This window comes from Narcine bancroftii, chromosome 1 (genome assembly GCF_036971445.1).
Source record: "Narcine bancroftii isolate sNarBan1 chromosome 1, sNarBan1.hap1, whole genome shotgun sequence".
In the NCBI taxonomy this organism is placed as follows: domain Eukaryota; kingdom Metazoa; phylum Chordata; class Chondrichthyes; order Torpediniformes; family Narcinidae; genus Narcine; species Narcine bancroftii.
The window spans coordinates 405,208,029-405,233,366 of NC_091469.1; the positions used below are offsets into that span (position 1 = coordinate 405,208,029).

The following is a 25,338-nucleotide window of genomic DNA, read 5'->3' on the forward strand; positions in this document are numbered from 1 at the left end:
TCTTATTCATTTTGTACATATTTCAGTGCAATCAGAATAATTTGGAGATCGTTGAATTTTCATATTATTAGCATTCCATAAAAAATCTGAAAATCAATTATCTTTCTATTCAAATGCTTTCTTTCAAAGCTAAGATTCTTGCATGCCTCTTTGAAAATCTACTTCATGTTGTTTTTTAAAGCTTTAGTCTTTGATTATTCTCAAGAAGTTTCTTAGTGAAGCATATCTAACTTTTTGTGGATCTACTAAACTTTTATTCCTGAATGCTCAGCACGAGATATTCCTTAATAGGCTCCCTGTGAACATTGTGGCTGGTGTTCAACAGGAGGTCTTCGGCAAACCTGAACTCCAGATTTTGGTATTAATAAATGCAAAATGCAAAAATGTCACATTCCTCATGCAGAACACAATTGCTGTAAAGGTCTTGTACAGTGACATATTGTCTAAATCAGGTTGGTCTCCCATTCTGCATAATCTGTGGTATTCCATTGCTTTGGTTATCTGAGATGTCCTAGACATGAAAGTAAATAAAAGTAAGTTATTTTGATCCTTCTATGCAATCATCTTTATACACAAAGAGGAATTAGTGTATATGCAATATTAAAATCTGTCTGGCATTAGATGCAGTAGGGCCAGGGAGGGATATGTTAAAGAAATGAAATGATCAGCTCCTCTAAGCCAATGACAACTTTGCCACCCAAAACCCTTCCTGCCACCACTTTCTGAGGCTCCATCCCTGTTAGGTGCCATGATCTGATTCCATCTCACATACTTCATTCCATTCCAAGCCCACTGGCTGGTACCACCAACAAGATTCCTCAAGTTGAAGCCTTGGCTACCCAATTGTATACCAGCATAAAAATCTGTTATTCACAAAATACAATGAACAGAACTGAATAAATAGCAAAACTAAGAAAAGAATCTCAAAGTAATTTCAATTTCTCAATAATATAACAAAGGAATTGAAAGGGTTAAATATTGTTATTTCTTGATTCATGTTCAATATTTGGCTGTTGCTGCAAGGCCAGCAGGTATCCAACTCTAACTGCACCTGAGAAGATTGAGATAATTCACTTTTACTCTTGTTCAGTAGGAAATTATTGGGTTTGGAAGTAGTGACAATGAAGGATCAATTATTTATGTCCAAGTTTTGATGGTGGAGTTGCTTCATGTGCTGTTATTCTTATGCATCTGATATTGAAGCCTTTTTTAGTAGCAGGAGTTGCAGGATTTGGAGGTGCAGTCAGAGATGGATAATGTACTTATTATCGACACCATGTATTTTTGTCACAAAACAATGCTGATCGGGAAATGAATAGTTAGGGAGGAGGATGGGATACCAGACACACTGGTTACTTGGTCCTGAAAGGTTCTTCAGAGCTGTTCCACTCATCCAGAGAATTAGAGAATATTCTATCATGCTCCTGACTTGTGTCTCCTAGATGAGGGAAAGGATGTTATTTACCGGAGGATATCAGCCTCTGAGCTGTTTTTGTAGCCATGATATTTATGTTGCTGGATTGATTTTCTGATTACTTGTGACTCCTAGCTTCTAGAATTTGAAGACTCAGCAATGGTACTGCCTTTGAATGTCAAGGTTAGATGTTTGGACTTTCTCAGTAGTGAGGCTTCTCACCTAACTCTGTTAATTGTCACCTATAAGCTCATGGCTGAATGTTGAATAGAACTGACCTGCACATAGCTATGGACTGCTTCATTTTTGATGAGCTGTGAATGAAACTGAATATTGTACCATTATCAGCGGATAGCCTCATTTCCACCCTTGTGGAGAAAGAAAGTTAATTGATGAAAGGGTTGAAAATGATCAGTCCTAGTGCACTTTTCTGCAGTTTGGTTCCGAAGCTTAGCTGAATGACCTCTTACAACTATAACTGTGTTCTTTGTAGTAAACGTGTCTTCAACCATTGTGTTCTCTTTGCTGCCCACTGGGTTTAATTTCACCAGAACTCTCATTTCACTTATCCAATGTAGGCTTGAGGTAAGTGCAATTACTCTCAACACACCCCTGAAGTTTACCTCTTTGGTCCATGTCTGGGTCAAGACTATTAGGAGATCTGGAGCCAAGAGACTTTGATGCAACTCAAATCCAGTCATTCATGAGTAGACTATTGGTAAGCAAGTGCCACCTGATAGCATCATTGATTGAAAGTGGATTGATTTGGAGGTAATTAGCAAAGTGGATTTTTCTGCTTTTTTTTACTGGCTACTTTCCAGCAGTGCCAATATTGCAAATGTACTGGAAGAGCCTGGCTAAAGGTACAGACAGTTCTACACCACAGGTTTTTAATATTACATTCAGGATGTCTACAACCTTTGCTGAACCCTGTACTCTCAGCTGTTTCATGATATCTTGCTGACATAACTGAGATGGATGAAGATTGGCTTGAAGCCAAGGTGAACATAGAATGTAGAAGCAGGCCACCCATTTAGTCCCTCATGCCAGTTGCATCATTCAAAAGAATCATGCCTTATCTTTTCTCTCACTATCATTTTTCTGCACCACCTACTCATATCCCTTTACCATCTAAAAACTCATCAATCTCCAATTTGAAATCAGTAACTACAGCTCTTGTGGGTAATAAATTCCATTGATTTTCTACCCAATAGTCGATGAATGTTTTCACAGTTCTTGTCTAAGTGGTTATCCCCTTCATTTAGAATTTGATTTGTAGCTCCAGACATCAGCGTGGCTTCTACCCTGCAAGCACCCCTTCCCCCTCCCACCACCAATAATTTGCCGCTTTTACATAAGCAGGACTGTAAATGTTTCCAACTTCTCTTTAGCACTCAAATGTGGAACCTTTTATCAATGAAGGGGTGATATTATGGAAGCCACCTCCCCTTGTTAGCTGTTTAATTATCCATTGCCAATCATAACAAGAAGTGTTAAGACTGCAGAGCTGTTATTTGACGTGTTGTTTTTGGAAACATGTAACTCTATCTAATCTATGCCATTCCTCATGTTTAGAATATAGTCCTAAAATGCAGTTTCACCAAATTGGCACTTAAGTTCTTGGAATCTCTTGCACCATGCCTGGTATGACTTTCTGTACTCTTTAATGAGCAAGGTTGATCTCCTAATTTGATAGCAGAGTAAGGCATTTAGGGCCATGTGTTAATCAATGGTTCTGTCTATTTCAGTTTCAACTGCATCTGCACTTTGTGGATGCCCAATTTGGTTCTGGAGTCTTCTACTGAGCACAATGGCAATGCACACAAGATAGAGTGAAGGTGAGATTTCTTCCACCAGGTCAGTTCAATGGTTAATTTTACCATTGAAGCTCTGCCTTTCATGATTCAACTAGTGAGCTTAAGTTCCCTGTTGAGCATAAACTCTCTGTCATGTCTACCATCAGTGCTTCTCCCAACAGTTATTCTAATATGGAGGAGCATTAATTCATGACCTGGGGTGAAGTGGTGGAATAACATTCAGGATGAGGTTCTGTGGCCCGTGTTTGATCTGATTTTCCGATTTCATGAGACCTTGTGGGGACTAGAGTCAATGTTGAGAACTTACAGAGGGACCGTCTTCCCATCTGTACATTACTGTGACACTCTCTCTAACGGGTCCCTACTAGCAGTGAGAGAATACATTCCCAGAGATTATGATGCCATTTAAAACTGATTATCTTTGAAAAGAACCATGTTTGTCACATTCATGACTTTGCAGAATAGCAATATAAGAGAATTAAAATTCACATAAAGGTATGCATTATCGATAAAGCTAGCAAATTTCAATTAAATGTAATTTCAAGAAATAGGTCCAACAATGATATTGATATTTGCATATTTGGCTATGTATTTTAGAATAATAATTTATGCAGAGATTTATACCTAAAACTTTTTTACAGTATAATTCTTCATAGTTTTCATTTATATAATTTTGAAATTAATATAAAATGTGAAATAATAAAATCACATTTTTTATATGTTGGAAAAGTCCACTGGAATCACAAGAACCAGTATGGGCAAGTCAATGAAAACAAAATGAGCATAAATCCAAATCCTGTACTGCCAGGCCACATGGCCTTTGTGCTATTTCCTGAAGCTAAGCAGCTAGAAAAATGCAGTCTATAAATTTGAAATAGATTTATGTAGAAAACATGGTAGGATTAATGTTTAGGTTTAAACTCTCTCTCTCTCTCTCTGTCAGATTTGCTGAATGATTCCAGTACTCTCTGATTTCATTGCTGTCCTCAGCTATTTTTTCAATGGATTTTGGCTCCACTTATATGAGAAACTGAAGAGCCAATAGCAGAGATCAGCAGTCTAAATAAACATGTCAGTCTATTTTGGCAGCATGTGTGAACTAGAAGCTGCAATCTCTACATTTTTTTCCCCTTATGGATAATGGCATATTGAAAATCTCTGAATAGAATGTCAGATGATTTTAATTGTTGATTTTAATAAAATGGCAAGTGCTGATAGTTTTATTGCAATAAAAAATTTATTGCAAGTTAAGAATTTCAGCTATTCAGCTAAACAATCATTTTGTCCATCTGCATTAGTCCATAGATTTTCTGCAGGGCTTGGCACAGTAAATTAGAGGAACAAAAAAAGGGGTAGATTTTCTGCAGAATATTTAGGAGCTGTATAAACAAGATCCCATGTGAATATATAATTAATTGGATTGAAGAATGATTAATCAACAGACATTCAAGAAGTTTTTGAATGAAAAGAATGCTTGGATTAAGAAAGATACAAAAAGAAAACAATGATATTAGTAATTGTTTTTAATTTTAAAAAAATCAAAATATATTATACAAATTCTCAGTGCCAAATAGATTGATTTGGTGAAACTAATACTTCACAAGTAAGTAAAATTCTATCTGGATTGGAATGAGAAAGCTTTGGTTTCTGTTCAATTCTACCTTTCTCAATGTAATCAAACTATTAGTGAGATATCTTTTTTGAGAACCACATCTTTAAGATTGAGGTATTTAACTACACATGCATGTCTATTGGATACAGTCACTTAGATTATCTTGTTCGCTTTCTCAGTTTAATAAAGGGTTTTTGACTGGAAACTCTAACAATTCCTCTTTCCAAGGATACTCTCTGACCTGCTACGTTCTTTGAGCATTTTTAAAAAATATTCATGGGATATAGATATTTCGTTTCCACTTGTATAATGGAGGGCCCTGTTAGAGCTGCCATTATCTTGATCAGTAAATCCTGCTCATTGGATCACAATGTTCATATGTGGGACAGAACAATGAAAATGTCACTGAAGCATTCAAGTTCAGTGAAAGTTGCAAAATGTGAGCAGAACATTTGTGGGGCTGTACTTTTTCCCACAAAGGATCATGAAAATACATTGAGACTTGTTTAATTGAAAATTTCAGAACTGAGATTGTTAGATTTTTGTAAGTATGAGGTATTACATAACCAAAGCAAGAATTAAAATGTAGGTTTGCGTGATCTTATTGAAATGTGGAACTGGCTCAAGGGCAACTGCAGCATTTTCATCTTTCAGATCCAGCACCACAAGGCTGCATAACAGCTTCTTCCCACGGGCACTGAAATTGCTGAATGACCAAAGGAGCTGCTCACACTAATCATTTGAGACTTTCATGTTCATGAAGCAATATTTATTTATGTATTTGTATATGTGAATACTTGTCCTGCATATGAATTATTTGTCTGCATATGTGTTTGGTTGTGTGTCTGCATGTTTTGCACCGAGGACCGGAGAGCACTGTTTCATTGGGTTGTATTTGTGTAACCAGATGACAATAAACTTGACTTGACTTGAGCTGCTCTATGCTCTTTCCACTGTTTCTGCTTGGCTTCCAATACTTACATTAGACACTCAAGATATTCAATGCCTTCTCCAAAGCTCTTCACTAATTTTAGCTACCTCAGGTCAGGGACTTCTGTTGAGTTAATGTGAATATTATACCCCATCTAGGGAGTGATGGAGTGTCCTGAAAGCACAATCCCTCCTTTACTTTGTGATTGTGGCTCAGATATTTCCAACAGTCAGTGAGGATGTTGAATTTGTCAAGTGTTGAGAACATCCATGAACCGTTTCCTCTTTCCACTTGATAGTATCTTCCTGTAGCAGAGATCTGAACAGAGCTTCTGATTCAGGAATCTGGTGTTGGGCACGTGGGCAACATAACTTAGCCAGCTGTGTGTGATGACAGACTCAATGCTGCGGATATTCTCCATGTTTGTCATTCATAAAAGTCAAATTGAATTCTTGATTCTATCCCATAGCAAGCAATCCTAAATAATCTTGGCATGAGGTGGTAAAAGGTCTCTCAATGAACAAGAAAATATCGAAGAGCAGGTAAAGTTCCAGCATAAGTACATGGTGACATAGATTCATTATCTCTCTTTTCACATCTGAGAAGACAAGGATCTGTGGGAGATCCCAATGATTCTTACTCTCTTCATTAAAGAGGATGACTGTGGCCATTACAGAAGAATATCCCTGTGAATGTCACAGCAAGCGCCATTGTAAGTAACTTCCTCAACTGTCCCCAGAGTTACAAAGCAAACTCCATCGGGATGCACAACAGACATGATCCACTCTCATGACAACTCCAGGTAAACATGGAGAATTAACAAAAATCACTCTACTCTATAATGTGTCAACTTTAGTGCAATCAACAAGAAATTATTGACAATCCCTTTTTTGATTTGATTGGAAATGTTGAAGAAAGAGATACATTTCAAGAAAAAAGAACATAAATACCATGATTTTTCATTTTCTTTTCAATTTCTAATGTTAATAATAACCAACACAATATAAAATATTTAATTTTGAAAGTATGAAATGAGGCACAATGACTCAGCATACATTGGCAAGTTGTCCCTGTTTAAATTTATTCAACCAACTGAACAAATTGAAACAGATGGACATCTTATATTATGTTCCTTCATGAGTCTAAATTTATCCAATTCCCCATACTCACCCTCACTTATGTGGTATGGATGCAATAAAATTAATACCATTATCCATCTTATTGAAATTATATTCTTTTCAAGAATTTAAAGATGTTTTTGATTCAGCTTTAAGAAGTGTGAAAAGATCTACCAGAAATATACTTGATAAGTAATTATTTAAAGTAACTGCTTAAACAAAGATTTGTAAACAAAAAAATACAACAAATAATTATCTCTGTGCCTTTATTGTTGAGCAAGACTTGTAAAAAATTGGTTTCAGCTGCATTTAAGACTACATCTCTGAGTGATCATGTCATATAAACATATTTTCTGATGGTTCCTCCTTGTGAAGAATTTTTACTATTACATCTAGACAGACATATGTTCATGAGACAAAAAAAATAGCCCTATACTGAATACATACTGACTGATGATTGCTATCACTGATTGCATAAGACAATAATAGTGTCAGAATAGCAGAATATTTAAAGCCATTGAAAGAGGCAATTCAGCCTCCCAGCTTGTATGTCAGTCGATTAAAAAGCTATCTTGATAGAAGTTTAGAAAAGTATGAGAGGCATAGAAAAACAGAGGACGTGTACTTAAGAGTGGGTAAAGTTCAAAGGAAATAAGTGTGGTAACCTTTTTTATCCAAAGTGTGCCCAGCAGAGGTAGTGGTAGAAACAGGTATGACAGGAGCATTTAAGAGTCAGACACACAGATCTTCATATGCAAGCAGCAGTTTCAGTTTAATTTGGGCATCATGTTCCGGGAAGATATTGTAGGTCGGAGGGCCTATTCCTGTTCTGTACTGTTTTACATTCTGTTCTATCTCGCTTAATCCCATGTGTCAATGCAAAATCCTTCGTCCTTTCAGATCACAACACTTCAAACACATGTTAATTATATTGTTAACTGCCCTCTAAATATCTTGTCAGCCAGGGAGAATTGAAAAATGATGGTTAGAGCCTCTAAAATATCTTCCCCTGCTGCTCTTAACGCGATGGATATACATCATTCTGTCCTTCCACTTAATTCACTTTCAAAGATGCTAATCACCAAAATAGTTATAATGTTTATACCATTCAATATTTTACTCTCTCTCTCTTGTTTTGTGAAGACAGATACAAAGTTTTCACTAACTTATCAGCAAAGTGGTTTTGCCTTTCACTGACAGAATTAACATCCAGCAATGAGCTTAATGGAGTATTATTATACAAATCTGACAAGTTCCTCACACAACAGGAAGTCTAAGATGCTGGCTTTCCAATTCATATAATGGTGTAAACTGAGTTGTAGGTTTTAGAAACTTCAACTCATGAATTTACTAATTAATCTGCATTTTAATAGGAAAGAAAATGAGCACTTAATTATCTTTTCAGCATAATCCAATCAAATGCAAAATATTTAAACAAATCTTGTTATTGTCACTGCAGAATTATGCATATCTAAATTTTACATGTGAGAAATTGTGGTCAAGGATTTCTTTTCAATTTCTCGGTGATTGTCAAAATTTTCTATTAAACAAATCTACAGAAAATCAAATAATTATTGTCTGCCTCAAATGCAGAGAACACACATTCTGTTCTATTTATTTTGCAGCAAATTATAACTTTATTTTTCTTCAAAAAGAGAAAATGAACTCAGCTGTTGTGAAACTGTTCAGTGTTTCCTTTGTCTTGCTGCTACTTTTTGTGTTTCACCTTGCTTGTTGTGTAAAGGCTATAACTGTCTCACCTTTTTGAAACAATGGTACTCTTGAAATGCTACATCACCAATTGACTTGCTCTAAAAAAAATATTTCCTCCAAGAGCAATAAACTTTGATGAGCGTTCAGTGTGGACTTATCCTATGCGAAGTTTGCAGTAACCATCTAACAATGCTAAACTGCACTCATGAAAATAAAAGCAACTTTTTAGTGCTTCTAACTTAGCATTCCTGGAGGGCAACTGATTATTAATACTGATCATCAGCTTCAGTATAGGACATTAGGAATCGAGGATAAATGGGAATCTATGCCTTGAGATTTCTCGTAACTGTTCAAGCTGGCTACAGAGTTTCTTGCAATATAGACCTGAGAAGCTTCATAGGACCAGGGAACCTTTATTATTTCCAAAGGGCCAAAGATCTTATGCCCAACATTAGATGGCAAGGCTTACAACTGTTGCTCCACAACACCATCGACGTGGAAGATAATACTGTCATTAATGTGAGAGAAAACAAAACAGACACCAGAATCACCAGAAATCTATGCTGGTGATTGATTCAGATATAGGAAGTAAGCCAAAATGTTCTCATGATTATATATTTTCTAGTTCAGCTGAGTTGTATGATGAATGAGGACACTTAAATGTATTGTGAGGAAATAACAAGACAGTATCACAAGGGTAATGCATTGTTATTGTATCCATAAAGGCACAGCATTATTTTCACGTGCTGTTTGATATGCTTAGAACAGTCAAAGTGTATGGACATAATGACATAACACACTGCAAATTACAAGTATTTAAATATTATGGGACAAACCATAACTTCTATGCTGCCTCCAAGCTCCACAGATCCCATGCCTTTCAGGCTCTCCTGAATAGTTCGACTGTTGTTTCCTCACAAAAGGTCAAGTTGTTATGGTCTGAAGTCCATCACCTACTGCAATTATTGCCCGCCTATTATGTGTTGGGTTTGCCTTTAAACATAAAAATAATGAGCACTGAGACATGGTGAATTAGACCATGTTAAGTTGTGTGTTCTGTTGTTTACACTCTCTCCTTAATAGCATGTATAAAGTTATTTGCAAAACTCTAATTTATTGTTCAAGAAATTACTTGCTGACAACTTAGGTTTTGTAGCATCTGATGATATTTTTACTGGTAATTATATTTTCCTTTAATTTAAAATAACATAGCAAGCAAATCAATGTTCAAATTGATACCTCACTGAATGGAAAAATTCAACCAGGGCATGAATGAAAAGAACAAACAAGTATTCACATCTGTCTGACCAAAAGGATTATGCAATTAACTGCCTGGTGACTGTGAAGAAAATAACATGGAGATGAATTTATTTCTACAAGAATTACACAAGAATAAATAAAAAGTTAGAAAGATGTGATAGTGAGAGAAAAAGACACTGACAGTAAAAGTATAATGTACATTTTTAAACAATTTATTGATTTGGATATCTCCCTTAATTGTAACCTGAAGGAATTCAGTAATGATTAGAGTATTTTTTTATCCCAGAGAGATTGATTAACTTTAATTAAGGTCTGGCATACTATTAAAAAGATGCAGAGTTTAGAATGAAATTGTTTTAAATTTGAGAAATGTAGGTCAAAGTCTCATTTGTAATTGTTGCACAAGTACAAAAACTTATTGTCGTTAAATGCATGTCGATGGTAAAACAAGCAACAAGTTGTAATTACTGTGTGGCCAAGGTGAAAGCAATGTTTTAGTATTTAAAACCTGCCTCGGATTTTCACCTGTTATTTGTGCATAAATAACCAGATCAATATTTTGAGAGAAAAATACTACCACTCTTTTTGTTTTTATACTTTGTGGTTTCAGGTTTTCATCTCGAGGTGTGTGTGTGTGTGTGTGTGTGTGTGTGTGTGTGTGTGTGTGTGTGTGTGTGTGTGTGTGTGTGTGTGTGTGTGTGTGTGTGTGTGTGTGTGTGTGTGTGTGTGTGTGTGTGTGTGTGTGTGTGTGTGTGTCTAAATTCTTCTAATAATTGAGACGAAGTTCGCAATTTCTCACATGCATTTGATGGCTGAACTTCCCCACAAGAAACATCCCAATATTTCACTGAAAATTGAAGAAAGCTCTTCATCAATTTTGAGATTTCCTTATGAACTATTTTCCAGTGCAATTGTTAGCAATTTAGTTGTAACGATTTGTAGAAATGGATAAAGAAAATGACAATATTTCCATTAGATAAATATCATATCATTAGATGAATAAAATATTTTTGTATAGATTACCATTGATGTATGTCCCTACTTCTAACAATGACTTTTGGCACTTTGGTGATTTTATTGGTGATCAGTTAGTTCTGGCAATTCCAACCACACCAAGAAATCACTTGCAACAAAAATGGAATATTTGTAGATAGTTTAAGCAACATGTTACACTGTGATTAAAAATGTCCACCATAACATTACTTCATGAAGAAATTTATGCTTGACTGGTAGGTCTAAATGCATTAGACTGTATTGACTATGCATCCTGTACTCTTCATCTGAATTTCAGTCCATATTGCAGAACATGATTTTTCAGATTTTACTTATAACTCCAGCCATGGTGAAAGGAATTTAATCTGTGGGCCTTCTTTAACACACCTCTTCACTTTGACTGCTCTGTCTGGATCTGGATATAATATATCCAAGCTTCAGTTTGCACAAAAATTAAATTAACCTCAAAATACAATAGCATTCTTCTAAACTCAAAGTCTGTATCATATATGCAGTGCCGTCAGATGTAAAATATCAATTAACTATGCAGTTATGTGGATGATTAAAAAAAAAGAATATGATACCAGCAGCAGTGGTATTAGAAATCCCATGGATTAACAATTTCACTGGAAGGGCACGATGATGTACTGAAGGAAATTTGTGAGTTCTCACAAAAGGAATTATTGAAAATAGGAGCAAATTTGTGCCATTCGTACAAAATTCTGTATTGTTTTAAATTTGAGAAATGTAGGTCAAAGACCCAACATCTGTGGTGCAGGAGGGCTCTGAATGCAGAAGAACAGATGGATCACAATGTAAATAAAAACAAACGAATGGTTAGGTGTGTAAAGAGAGTGTGAATTTTAAGAAGGGTGTCAAAGATCAGGTATTTTACTGGTTTGACAAGATGGAATGAAAAGTAGAAATTAGTCTTAATGATCTGAAAATATTACATGGGAAATAAATTCACTAACTGCCTACTAATGTCAAGAGATGCGCAAACAACTGTCAAAAATATCAATTTAAAAATGTGGACAAAAGACATTAATATTCTTCCAAATACTTTGATTTGAATGTAGTATGTTATACTTGCAGCAAAAGGACAGGAAATAAGATTAAATGACTGATACAAGTAAAATTGCTCTTTGTATCCTATAAAATAATCTTATGATTAACTTCTATAATGTCCTAAGATTACAAAATGTGTGTGTTTCAGTTTTTTAATGATATTTTATTTACAACAAGGTAGAAGCTGATTCTAGCCATTTAAATCCGAGCCTCCCCAGTTCAGAGGCGTATGGATGTAGATGTGGCAGGCATGCATGTCCCCGGTGTGCCACTTGAAGGGGGAGGGGAACTTGAAGGGGTGTGACTACTTGGAAGGCCCCCCTCCCGGCTGCTACCAACCCAGACATACAAGGAACACACACTTGATCAATACACTCATCTTCCTTTCTCATCCTAGCGTTCGTCCTCAATTATTCAATACCAAATACAACATGGTGGCCGCCAAGGCCAGCTCTTGCCCGACCTCCTTGTCACCATGTTTTTTGACACACTGACCATGACCATGATTGGCCCAATTACACCCATATTAGCCTTCAACCTTGAACATTTTTTAGAGGAAACTAGAGCAGGTATGGAGAGAACAAACAAACCCTGACAGACAGCACCAAATTGATTTTGATTCCATGGATTATTTTTCTTAAGATACATTATACCTGCATATGCAGGCATTGGAATCCAAGGCTCTGGAGGTATAAAAATTGACTTGTAAACTAATATGAGAAATCCATTAACATGATTGAAAATAAATTTCTAAAGCATCAAGCGCCATGCAAAAAAAATTCAATTTTTTTTTACTCTCACCTTGCTACAGAATTCAGAAAATTAAAATCATGTTCATAAAATCTATATACATTCTCAGTTACAAAAGGTTACATACTTTTTCTGTCATTTCATGAGAGTGATGCAATGAGTGATCTCTTTCTAGGAACATTCTCTGTTGCTCGTTGCTGGCCAGACGACAGGTGAGCCATGCAGACAGGGTGCACCCCGCAATGCCCAGGCATGCCATTGACATGGAGGCGACATGAATGGGATACGTAAATGTTGTCCTTTTTGCTACTGCTCGCAGAAACTGAAAATTTAATATTCCTCCGATCAGTCCACAGATACAACAGGCAGAAAATAATATCATCTGGCAGGAAACAGGAAGGATTATAATCAGGCACCACATCAGCAGATTAGAAATATAATTTAAAGGAAAAATAAATATTCCATTAATTTATATCACAAACAAATACCAAATGAAGGTTCACAAATGAGGCATAATATTTATTTTAATTCATAGGACTTACTTATTTTTGCCGAGGAATTTAAGATATTCTACCGTTATGGAGAAACCCCTTAAAAATGCTTTTGGAAATTTTCCAGTGACAAATGCTGCACCCCACCTGCCTACTTATTCTCTTCAGATTTTCTTCAGCTGATGACTTTTTAGATCCACAAGACAGAATTTTCATTCAAGGAATGCAAGCAAAAATTAAAAATCTACTGGCAATGTTATGGTTGTTAAGAGTGTTGTGACATTAGCTGCTGAATTTGAAGAACGCTGCCCACCTGTTTCCACGTAGTATTTATCAATGACTTAATGACTCTGATCTCTGTGAATGGATTTCTTCATTCATTATATTAGTCACTCCCAGGAGTACAAGGGGGACACAAAATCTACAGATGCTGGAAACTTGAGCAAGCAATGAGCTGCTCAAGGTATTCAGCAGGTTATGCAGCATCCAGGGGTAGAAATGGTCAGTTGTAGCAGCTGAAATAAACACTGTCCACACCAAGCAAATAAACCAGTAACGGCCGTTAATTCAAACCAAGTGCGTTCCTTTTTAGGGGAGGTGACAGGCTCATGGGAGTGATGTCATAATGCTGCCGTTCCCCTGGCAACACGCTCCTGCAGCCTGGAACTTCTGCGCGGTGGGGGGAAAAGCCCCTGCACCCTGCCATGCTGGCTGTTCACTATGGTGATTCAGCCCATTGTGCACAGGGTTGACCCAGCCCGCTACACCATCACTCCCCCCACCTCCCGAATCGCAGTCTCTTTGGGTGAGGTGTGGGAGATTTTCTTTGGGCGAGCGCCCTCAGCGCTCTAGTGTAGGGGCAGGGAAAGGCTCTGAACAGCCCAAGTGGGCTTTCTTGAGGCGGTCAACTGTAAACATGTCATGTCTGCCTCCAATGTCTGCCCCCATCCCTTCTCAGTACCTTGAAAAACTCTTCGTAAGGGCACTGCATGGGGGGTACCTGGTTTGTCCCATCTTACAAAGACAAAGTCCGTGCCTTTGAGTTTTTGTGGGATGTGGCTGGTTAGCGTCCCGTGGGTGGTGGTAGGATGTGGACATGGGTAGATAGTGTGGTTCTTCAGCTGCTGTAGGACATCCAGAGCATTCAGTGGTGGTTCCATTGAGCTGAAATGGATGTCACTCGGGATGGAGAGCGGGGTGCCATAGACCATTTCCACTAATGAGGTGGGGAGGCCCTCTTTAGGTGCTGTGTTGTTGTCCAGCAGGATGTATGGGAGTTCATCCATCCAGTTGGGCCCATGATTTGAGGGTTGCTTTTAGATGGCAGTGAAAGCGCTCTAACAGCTCATTGGATTTGGGGTGGTAGGCGGATGTGTGGTGTAGCTGGCTGCTACAGAATTTGGCCATGGTCACCTAGAAGGAAGAGGTAAACTGGGTTCCCCGGTCCGAAGTTATATGGGAAGGGACACCAAAACAGATGACCCACTGTGAAGAAAAGGCCCTTGCACAGGTCTCCGTGTCACAGGCCGGCATGGGCACTGCCACTGGCCAGTGTGTAAAGCAATCGACCATGGTGAAAAGGTACCTCATCACCTGGCTAATGGGAAGGGGTCCTACAATGTCCACTTTCATTCGGTCAAACCTGTCCATTGTGGGTGGGAAACATTGCACTGGACCTTTAGTGTGCCAATGGACTTTGGCTCGCTGGCATTGTATATAGGTTTTTGCCCAAAGTGAATCTTCGCACTGAAGCCCATGCCATACAACCCTGTCCAAAATGAGGTGGACTTTTGACCAGATGGAAGGATGAGAGAGTGGTATACCACTATCTCCAGGTCATGGGCAGGATTGGCCTGAAGATATATCGCTCAGGAGTATTGGGCCTCCTGGGTCCAGCGCGAACTCCTCAATTTGTAGGCAGATGATGGCGGTGCGTTATGCCTGTGTGTCAGCATCTTCAGCCTGGTCCCTGGCGAGCTGAGCTGTGTGGATGCTGCCCGTCACCTCGGATGTCGTTGGCCTGGACAGTGCATCAGCTACCACATTATTGGACTTCCCCACTATGTGGTGGATGTCTGTTGTATATTCAGAGATGTACAAAAGGTGCCATTGTTGCCTCGCCGACCAGGGGTCTGAGACTTTGCCCAGCACCTGCAGCTTATGGTCCGTGTAGACTGTGAACAGTCGGCCTTAAAGAATGTACTAGAAAGGGTATATGGCCAGGTACATTGCCAGCAGTTCGCAATTAAAAGCACTGTACTTCAGCTTGGGTGGTGGGAGGTGTTTGTTGAAGAAAGCAAGTGGCTGCCACTGATGATCCACCCATTGTTGTAGCACTACGACCACTGCCTGGTCTGAGCCATCTGTCATTAACAACAGGGGTAAGTCTGGATACGGGTGTGCCAGGAATGTGACTTGGAGAATGCCGTTTTGGTCTCCTCAAATGCCTGGAGTGCCTCCACAGAGTAACTGGGCTCCTTGTTACCTGCCTTAATGAGGTGGCTGCTGCTCCTAGGAGAAGCGATGACAGAAATTCCACATCCCAAGGAATTCCTGCAGGCTTTTGAGGGTTTTGGGCCTGGGAAAGTTCTGAATGGCTTTGACTTTGTCAGACAAAGGTATTGGTCCTTCGCTGGAGATGCGGTGCCCAAGGAAGTCGATGGTGGACAAACCAAACTGGCACTTGGACAGGTTGATAGTTAGCCCAAAAGTCTGCAACCAGGAAAACAGGTGTTTTAAATGTTCTTTGTGAGTCCTGGCATCCGGGCTGGCAATGAGGATGTCATCCAGGTACTCGAAAATCCCCGCCAGGTCTCTCGCCACTACGTCAATGAAGTGCTGGATTGTTTGGGCCATATTTTTCAGACCGAATGGCATTCTCAGAAACTTGAAGAGGCCAAACGGGGTGATTGTGGCCAATTTCCAGATATGGTCCTGGTGCACTGGGATGTGGTGGTAGCCCTTCACCAGACAATTTTGGAATAAATCTGGGCACCTTGGGTCGTGCGGCAAATCCTGTATGTGCGGGATGGTGTGTTTGTCCAGTACCATTGCGTCATTGATCCTGCAGTAGTCTCCGCAAGGATGCCAGCTGCCAGATGTCTTTGAAACCTTGTGTAGTGGTGAAGTCCACAGGTGTTGGAATGGTGGATGATCCTCAATGCCTCCATCATGGCAAACTCAGCCTTGGCTTGGAGGAGCTTATCTTAGGGCAGTTGCTGTGCTCACGTGTACATGGGTAGTCCAGAAGTCCCAATGTGCTGTTACACGCCTTGTGCTGGTTGTGCATCATGGAAGTTGGGGACCAGTAGAGTGGGGAAGTTGCCAAGTAGAACTGTGTACTTGATTTGTTTGAGAGCGTGGACCTTCAAAGGCCAGAAAGTGCATGGGCTTAGTGTAAGGGGGAAAATCTGGAAGATGATGGCATTAACCACCCGGCATCGGTTGAGGTCGACCAGGAGTTCATTCGCCTGGAGGAAATCCTCTCCTAGGAGAGCCTGGCCTACTGAGGCCAATAGTCCCACCTGAAAATGGCATTCCCGGTGTGAATGGTTACGCAAGATGTCCCATAGGTGGGGATGGTTGAACCATTGGCAACCTGTTGGGGTAGGCCTCTGGCATTATTCTTCTGCTCGAAGAAAGTGGGCAGAACTTGGCTGATTTCTGCACCGATGTCTATCAGGAATTCCCACAGGTCCTTCCAATCACAAAGTTAAAGCAGGCCTTTTCTGGTGCCCACCGGCTAGGCCACTAATGGCGACTGGCTTTCTCATTTCCCTGCATCAGACTAGGTTTACTACCTGAAAAGGTGCAGGGCAGAACGCTCAGCCGGGCATTGCAGCCCCACCGACAGTGGTAGCAGCAGTACCCTGCTGTTTTGTCGCTGTGATGACCCACTACATGTGATGGAATCCGTTGCTGAATGTGGAAGAATCCACATTCAATCCGCTTCTCTCGCCATGAGGTGTGGTTTAGCAAAGTCCATGTTGGAGATGGCGGCGGCAAAATGGACCAGCAACTTGGAAAGGAACAGGGCCTCAAACAGGAAGCACTTTGTCTGCAAGGGCCACTAGCTCCTGCATCAGTTCTGAGGGGTTGCAATCACCTAGGCATTGTGTGTTAAGCATGTGACAAGCCCGTTGATGCAGGCAAAGTTCAAATGACTCGAGGAAAAACCATTTAAATATCATGTACTTGCTGACCACGGGTTGTCAACAAATGGGGTGACTTTTACTGCTGTGGCGGGCTACAGGGAGCTGACCACGTGCCTGAACTTTGTTTCCTTGGCTGTTATTCTTCACAGGGCGACCTGTGATTCTGCAATTTGCAGCCAGCTGCGTGGCTGGTTTGCCCAGAATTGTGGCAAGTGGCACGGGAGATGCATTGGCGGCAGCCGCTTGGTCTGTGGACAAGTTGGCAGGATTCATCTTGCTGCATGTTGTGGGTTCTAAAAACATTAGAACCTGTTCGGAGTCACCACTATAGCACTACTAAAAGCAGAGCTGCCGAAATAAATGCTGTCCACACCAAGCAGGTAAACCAGTAACTGCCATTTATTCAAACTACGCGTGTTCCTTTTTAGGGGAGGCGACAGGCTCACGTGAGTGATCTCATAATGCAGCTGTGAGGCCTGGTCGTTCCCCTGGCAATGCACTCCTGCAGCCTGGAACTTCTGCACAGTGGGGGGAAAGCCCCAGGGCCCTGCTGCACTGGCTGTTCACTACGGCGATTCGGTCCCTCGTGTGCAGGGTTGACCCGGTCTGCTTCACAGTCAATGTTTTAGGTAGGGATGCTCTATCAAGACTAAAATAAAAAGGGGGTGATATTAAGTATATGAATGAGGAGAAGCTGGGGAGGGGTCAAGAAGTGGTAGGTAATGGACAGAAGGTGGGAGAAGTGGAGAGACAAGAAGAGAAAGAGACCACAAAGAAGGAAAGGGTAGTTAGGAGAGAAAAGCATGAGTAGGAGAGGATTAAGATGGAAACAGTCAAGCAGGATAGAGGTGGGGCTGAAACAAAAAAAAATGATGTTCATGCAATTAGGTTTAAGAATGTCCAGGAAGAATAGGATGTATATTATTCCTCAAGTTTATGTTTGGCCTTACCCTGACAATTGATGAGGGTAAGGACAGACATCTCTGTGCAGGAATGGAAATGATTGGCTACAGGAAGTCCAAGCTTAGACTCAATGACTGCAAGTGTTTGACAAAACTGTTACCCATTCTGCGTTGGCTTCACCAATGTGGAGGAGGCCACCGAAGGCAGCAAATTAGGTTTGACGATGTGCCTATGAAGCATTGCCTCACCAATGTGTGGCCCTGGATGGAGGGAAGGAAGGAGATGCAGAGACAATTTTTGCATTTTCTGCGGTTACAATGGGAAGTGCCATTTCTACCCATGGATGTCGTTTGACCTGCTAAATTCCTCCAGCAGCTCAATGTTTGTTCAGTACAAAGGCATCCAGGATCAGTGAAGGGATCTAAACTATGAGAGTGATTAGTTTTTATATACAGTGAACCAAAAGAAAAAAGCCTGAATCCTTAAACTTTTGCAATATTTTATCAACAGCAAAAGAAGATTTTGACATTCAGTTGAAAATAACACAGGAGATGACATGTTATAAGTGAATGCTTTAAAATTAACTCAACATGATTTATAAATTATTTTTGAAAACAATAATTATCTGTAGATAGCAGCAAGCTACATATGCAAAAAAAAACCTTTTTCAGGCTAATGATATTGATAAAGTGGCTATTTTTAGCATACAATTAAGGATAGATTTACACTTGACATTTTCACGTTTGTTTCAAGGCAACAGAATGGTTTGTAACCACTCATTCAGTCACTGATTTCTGAAGACTTGATTGGTGAAGACCATAAAATTATTTTTTAATTACTGACTGGACTTTACTGTTTAATGCCACAAAAACTGTCAAATTCTTTAATTAGATAACTGGATTTTGGACCAATGAAGTTCAGCCATACCACCCCAGGTCCTAGCTCCTTCATGCAATTACAATATATCAAATGGCATGTATTTACACTAAAATCATTTTTAAGAGACCACATCTCTTGCTTTTCGTTTGTAAGTATGTAACGGATTTGATAACATCATTTAATATTGGCCCACATTTAGCTCTCTAGAACAATATTGTTGATTGTAAAATAATCGTCATTTTCATAAGTGATGCCCTTTGGAAAGTTAAACCTTGACAGAACCTATACAATGTGTGGCAGGATCCTGGTGAGTGTAGTTGGACATTAAAATCTAGTGATAGAAGTATGTGCATCCCTGAAAATTACAATACATTTTGAAAAGATGATGAAGCAATTGCCTTCTTCAGTTAAGGCATTGAGCAAGAGTGGGTCATCATGTTACAGCTGTACAAGAAATTATTGAGATCACCCCTGGAATATTGTATGCAGTTCAGATCACTATACTATAAGTGGGATGTGATTAACCTGGAGAAGGAGCAGTAAGGTTTCAGAGGAATCTTGTTGAGACTGGAGGGCTTGAATTATAATGAGAGACTAGATAAATTGAAATTGTATCCCTGGAGCAAAGGCGGATGAGGGGTGACCTATGGATATTTTTTTTAAAAAAAGGGTCCCAGCCCTTTTTCCAAGTTAGGGGAGTCTAAAACTAGAGGATATAATTCTAAGCAGAGAAGGGACAGATTTAATGGGACTTTAAGAGCAAGATCTGTGGTGGATACATGGAATGCACTGCCAGAGGAAATGATAATGGTAGGTACAATTACAGAATTTAAAATATATTTGGACAAGTAGAGGGATAGAAAAGGTTTAGAGGGATAGAAGCTAAAAACAGACAAATGGAATTAGCTTAGATAGACAACTTGTTTGTCATGAATGAGGAGGGTCAAATGTCCTGTTTCTGAACTGTCTAATTTTATGACTCTATTTCAATAACAAAGAAATATGTCTGGATACAGTACTCTTGTTGGCGAGTGGATGAGTCCAAATGTCATTAGAGCATGGATACAAAATTGTAATATTTGGTTCACTTCTTAGGGTCACAAATAACAATGCCACAAAAGGACTTCTGTTCCATTATAAAATCTACATTGCATACCCAAGGTGAAACGAGTCATATTAAAATTAGAATGCAAAAATATTTCCTAATTCAATGCTTGAAAAGAAGTGAAGAACAACATGTGCACTAATGAGTTACTTTATATTTACTTTGAAGTAAATCTAATGATAATGACATGATGGGTGTTAATATGTATAGTCCTGAAACTGAATGTTTTACAAATAAATCACTCACTATCCGACCAGATTTCTTTTTGGCGCAGACAATTCCACATATTCCACAGATTAAAAACTGTAAAAAAGAAAATACATATTACAAACATAAAAAAATAAGACGATAAATAAAAATCTCGTTTGTGCTGCACCAAGAATAAAAGTTCATCTTATGACTATTTTGTTCTAAAAATAAATTTTCATTGCATTTTAAACATCAGAGATAGAAGTAGGAGAAAATTACGGCTGAATTTTCAGCTCAGTGTCACTTGCCTTCAGTCTTGTATCCCTTGATTCTCTTTCTATCTAACCTTTCTCTTGAATATTCACAATAAACGAGCTGTTATAGAATCCTATCACTGTCAACTGGATAGAGATTCTGAATGGTTGCTCTTTTATTATGAAACAATAAGATGGTTCTAGATCTTAAGCCTCAGATTTTAGAACTCAAAGGAAGCTTCACCCTGTACCTATCCCGTCAAGCTCTAGAAGAATTTTATATGTTTAAATGAAAATTTTCTTCTATCAGTACCAGTGTGCTTAATGACTCCTCATGTGAATAACTCCACTCCATCCAAACAGTAAATCTGTCGAACATCTGTAAGATTGCTTCTGGAATATATATCCTTTCTCAGATCGGGAAACCAGATGCCTATATCATGTTCCAGCTGTAAGTTTACCAAGGACCTTTATCTCTGCATTAAAAACACATCCCTGGTGTGACATTAAAAGATATATCAAATTAATTAAATGCTTATGGAGGAAGTCACGGCCAGAATGTTCATCCTTCTTTAATGAAAGTTTTGTTTCACTATTTAAGGACCATTATACTAAAATAAATATGACCAGTTCTCAATGAAATATATCTCTCCAACAGAGCTCACCCTGGTCTGCAATTACTGTAGTAAATTGCACGCTGTGTAATATGTTGTCACAAACACCATAAAAATACACTGACAGTTGTTTAGTTCAACATACTGTGGTTGTCATAATAATTTCAATCCAACCTTGCTTTTGATGAAAGCATATTTCGCTGCTATTTATCACTGTCACCTCATCAGACAGGCATTTACTATATGTCATTGTTTCCTGTGATATGAAGGTGGCAGCTAAACTTCAGAAAGAGATCTCAGCACAAAGCCACAAAGTGCTGAGAAGCTGTTTCATCTCGGACTTGACAGATGAAATACAGGACATTTAAAAACTGGCAGGGGAGTTGTCATTTCCAGGCTCAGTAATTTTCCTAGAGGTATAAACTGGGGAAAAAAATGCTGGATGCTATGGCTTGATCTGAAGTTGCATCAATGGCTTCCAGTAGAGATTGGCACATGCATGTTCCCAACTCTGCATGACTGTGATTTTTGTTGACCAGATAAATCAATCACAAATATTACTGTTAAAACTCCTTTGTAGAACACCAACAATGCTACAAATAATGTTGATGAGGATGGAACCCCACAAATTAAAGATTCAGTACTGTTCGGGCAGAAATGTAGGCACAATGCTGGCCTGCCTCAATATGTCTAACTTTAATGAAATTAAAGACACCCAGGAAGATGAGCATAAGACTGTTAACATGTTAATAAACATTCCAAGATAGAAAAGTGAAATTTGAACCTCTCAAGTAAGGTACCAATTAAAAGAAATGCTTAATTTTTATCAAGCCTTGGAAAGGGCCAGGCAAATCTGTATCCTCTGAAAGGGAAAATATATCTTGTAACAGCTGATTGTAAATTTTTAGCAGTTGAATAATTCATTGACAAGCTCAAAAGAGAAGTGAGATATGATATACTGGAGGTGCAAGAACAAGGCAGGGATCTTGATGGAGTCTATCAGGATTGACAGTGGATCACTGGACAAGAACACACCACTTTCCAGAATATTGTAAAGGTCCAAAACACAATGAAGATGGTAATTGAAGAAGATGGGAAATGGGCACTACATTTAACCCTTGCCTTGTCCTTTCGAGCCTGCCACAATACCCCAAGGCATGACAGTTTATTGAACGAGAACTCTATCCTCAGCAACAGATGCAACCAATGTGTTCATGTTAAAAACGTTGATGCAGAATAAAACACAAGGTTTTCTTAATTTTTTTTTTTCATTACGAAGTGTACGATGCTTGTGGGTACAAGAGATGATTTAACATTCGTGATGAAATCCTTTTCAGTGTTGAAACAATATGGGGCTTAAGTGTGTTCCGGAAGCAGTCTGTTAGGAGGGAGACCACATTAAGAAATGCTGTCCTGGACTATAGGCGTTTTAATACAAAAGGTAGTGACAGCTGACATTACCAACATGAAAAGAAGACAGCTAATATTTCGAGAATTTCTAGCATTTCCGAAAGTGAATAAGGGAGATAGTGAAATAGTTGTCGATTATATCGAGGTGGCGCAGTGTTCCCGAAACCCCCCTCTCAGCGAAGTAGTTTATCAACCAGGTACATATACGTCTGTTCAAATACGCCTAAACTTAGCGTCTTGAAACTGGCTTCACCTGAAGCAATTTACGGGGTTATCTCAGGTTTAACGAAAGAGAATCCTAATGATTTTCCACCAACCAGTCACCAAATAAAGACCCAAAACTTCAAAATGATAGCACGGTGGCAACTGAAGGTGGATCGCTAATTGAAACGAAATTGTCAAATGCATGTAACAATTCAGCACAACACGGTCGAATAATACCGACATTCCTCTGACCCTCAAAGATCGTGAGAGCCCAAACCTGTGTTTGAGTTCCAGACGTCTCAGCTCTTAGATCGAAGGCCAAGCGGGAGCTCGGATCGAGCAAGGCGAGGAACATTCGTGTCCCTACTTGCTACGCTGTTCGGTGTTGATCAAGCAGCGCTTGTCAACTTGGTTACAGGTTAGAGATACGTGATTTTTTTTTTAAAAAAGGCTTTAACCTGAACTTTTCTTCCCGATTTTTCAAATTGGCAAAATATAGCGACCGATGCTATCAATTAAGGTAAGGGTGAAGCAAAAGGTCACAGGCGCCCAATATGTGATCTGCAACAAATTTTCAACCCAAGGTACGGATTTCTTGCTCATCTTTTATTTTAATGGAAAGGGTGATATTCAGGGCTGGTTCCAGGTCCGATTCACAGCTAAAGCTGCCATTATTTCATTTTATATTTTCAGATTTCAAATGTATTCAGAATAAAGTTCTGAATATCAAATACTGTTAATCAAAATCGTATGTAGCATGCATTAATTTCTCAGCTCCGATGAGCTGCATCGTCCCGTTTCTAATTTCAGTCACACACAGCGCACGACGTTAGTAACCACTTTCCATTTATATAACCATTTTGTCCCAAAGTGAAATAATCGGACATTGAACGCGCGGCAAACCATCTTCAGCAAAGTCGAGCAGTGAGCCCCTAATCCACCAGATTAAAACAAACTGTAATTTAACAGACCGTCCGAACCCCTTCTCCTTCGCACCTCGCCCCATCTGAACACCCCTGGCTTGGCCCCCGAAAGCAAAACATTCACCGAGACCAAACGCAATGCAAGAAATCCAGGAGAAACAGTTTGCAACGTACACAAACACCGCTCCATACCGGTGAAGAGTCCCCGAGCTGGGGTTGGCGAGCCCGGCTCCTCCCGATGCTGACTGCGCCCAAAGCCACGCTGGTGACCCCGAAGCCTACTTCCAGAGCAGAGAGCACGAAGAGACTGGCAATAATCTGAGCCCTGGTGCACATGGTGCTCCCACCAGCATTCTCTCCGGAAATAACAACCAACACGCCTGTCACGGAGTTAAAGACACAAATAAATAAACGTGTATTCTAAATGATTTCTTTAAAACGCTGCCATCGGTTTCGGTCAATCCTGCCTCAACTGATGGAAAGATAAGCGTGTACAGCCAGATCCAGTAATAACATCCTCTCGCTGCCAAATGCACGGAGACTTATTACTGTGGAGGCTTGTCCAATGTGTCACTTGCCATGTGTGGGCAAATCACCTTTCTCGCTGGAGTAGCGCACGGTGCTAGGTCTTTAGCCAGCCAGCTGTGACCTCACGGCCGCTTAAGCTCCATCGAAACAGCCAGACACAGTCAGAGCAAAAGCGCTGAGACATGACTCCCTTCCCTCAACGACTTCCATGGTGGCCAGGTCTCAGGCTGACACCTGAGTCCCATTAACTCGACCTTGGTGATTTATCATTTTGAAAGATGCAAATTTCATGGGTTGGGATGGCACAGAATTAATAAAGATATGGCAATGGTCAAATCAAATCTCTCTGGGACTGTGTTTTATATCATCCCCTTTCCTCCACCAAAGGACGCCAGATGAACTTCTGACCCGGAGTTGTCTCTTCACAAATGCAATTATAATAGCCGCTCAGCACATTTACTGTACTTCTGAGACGTTGGTTTCCTCCTGACGAGACTATCGACCTGCACTCCTGCCTTGCCGAGCTGATACCCTACTGCTCTAGGAAAGTTGCTGAAAGACCCATCCTGCTCCCTCCTTCAGCCGGTCTGAGCGCACATGTACTTCAAAACGGGAACCTCCAGATTCCAGGACAATTTTTTTTTCGGTGCTAAAGTTTAAGGACTTTTTTTTGGAAATATCAAAAATATTGCTTCAGTTTATTTGCTGTGGGGAAAACTCTTGTTCTGCTTTAACATACTTTTCCCTAGACCTTGCATTCTACAATGTTGTCTTATTTATTTGTCTATTTGCGTTATATTTGTTATTATTTCATTGTCTGCTCTATATGTTGACATTTGGATTGCATGCACATCAAAACATTTTACTGTATCTTGATCAATGTGACAATAAACAACGTAATTCAGTAAATCCTGTTCAACTCATTTCTATGACTTTACCAGTTCATTTACCCCAAATCCTTCAATGTAATAGTCTCACCCTGTTGTTTAAATACCGGTATTTAAGGCC

At 39.5% G+C, this 25,338-nt stretch overlaps 1 protein-coding gene and 1 long non-coding RNA gene across 4 annotated transcripts in view; one reads left to right on the forward strand and one right to left on the reverse strand.

Moving 5' to 3' along the window:
• LOC138751502 (transmembrane protein 196) lies at positions 1-24,186 on the reverse strand. Of its 3 annotated transcripts, none has more exons than XR_011349992.1 (5): positions 23,995-24,186; positions 20,455-20,511; positions 12,804-12,998; positions 9,442-9,598; positions 1-511 (listed from the first exon to the last, which is right to left on the reverse strand). XR_011349992.1 is itself a non-coding variant. In XM_069913831.1 (4 exons), the coding sequence occupies exons 1-4, from the start codon at positions 24,136-24,138 to the stop codon at positions 449-451; spliced, it is 519 nt and encodes a 172-aa protein (XP_069769932.1). In that variant the 5' UTR covers positions 24,139-24,186; the 3' UTR covers positions 1-448. The 3 variants fall into 3 exon arrangements, 1 of the variants encoding a protein (XP_069769932.1); XR_011349991.1 differs by having other exon boundaries at positions 12,804-13,058; XM_069913831.1 differs by lacking the exon at positions 9,442-9,598 and having other exon boundaries at positions 12,804-13,058.
• The window catches only part of LOC138751504 (uncharacterized), a 93,955-nt gene that overhangs the window by 40,636 nt on the left and 27,981 nt on the right, over positions 1-25,338 (forward strand). The window lies entirely within an intron of this gene.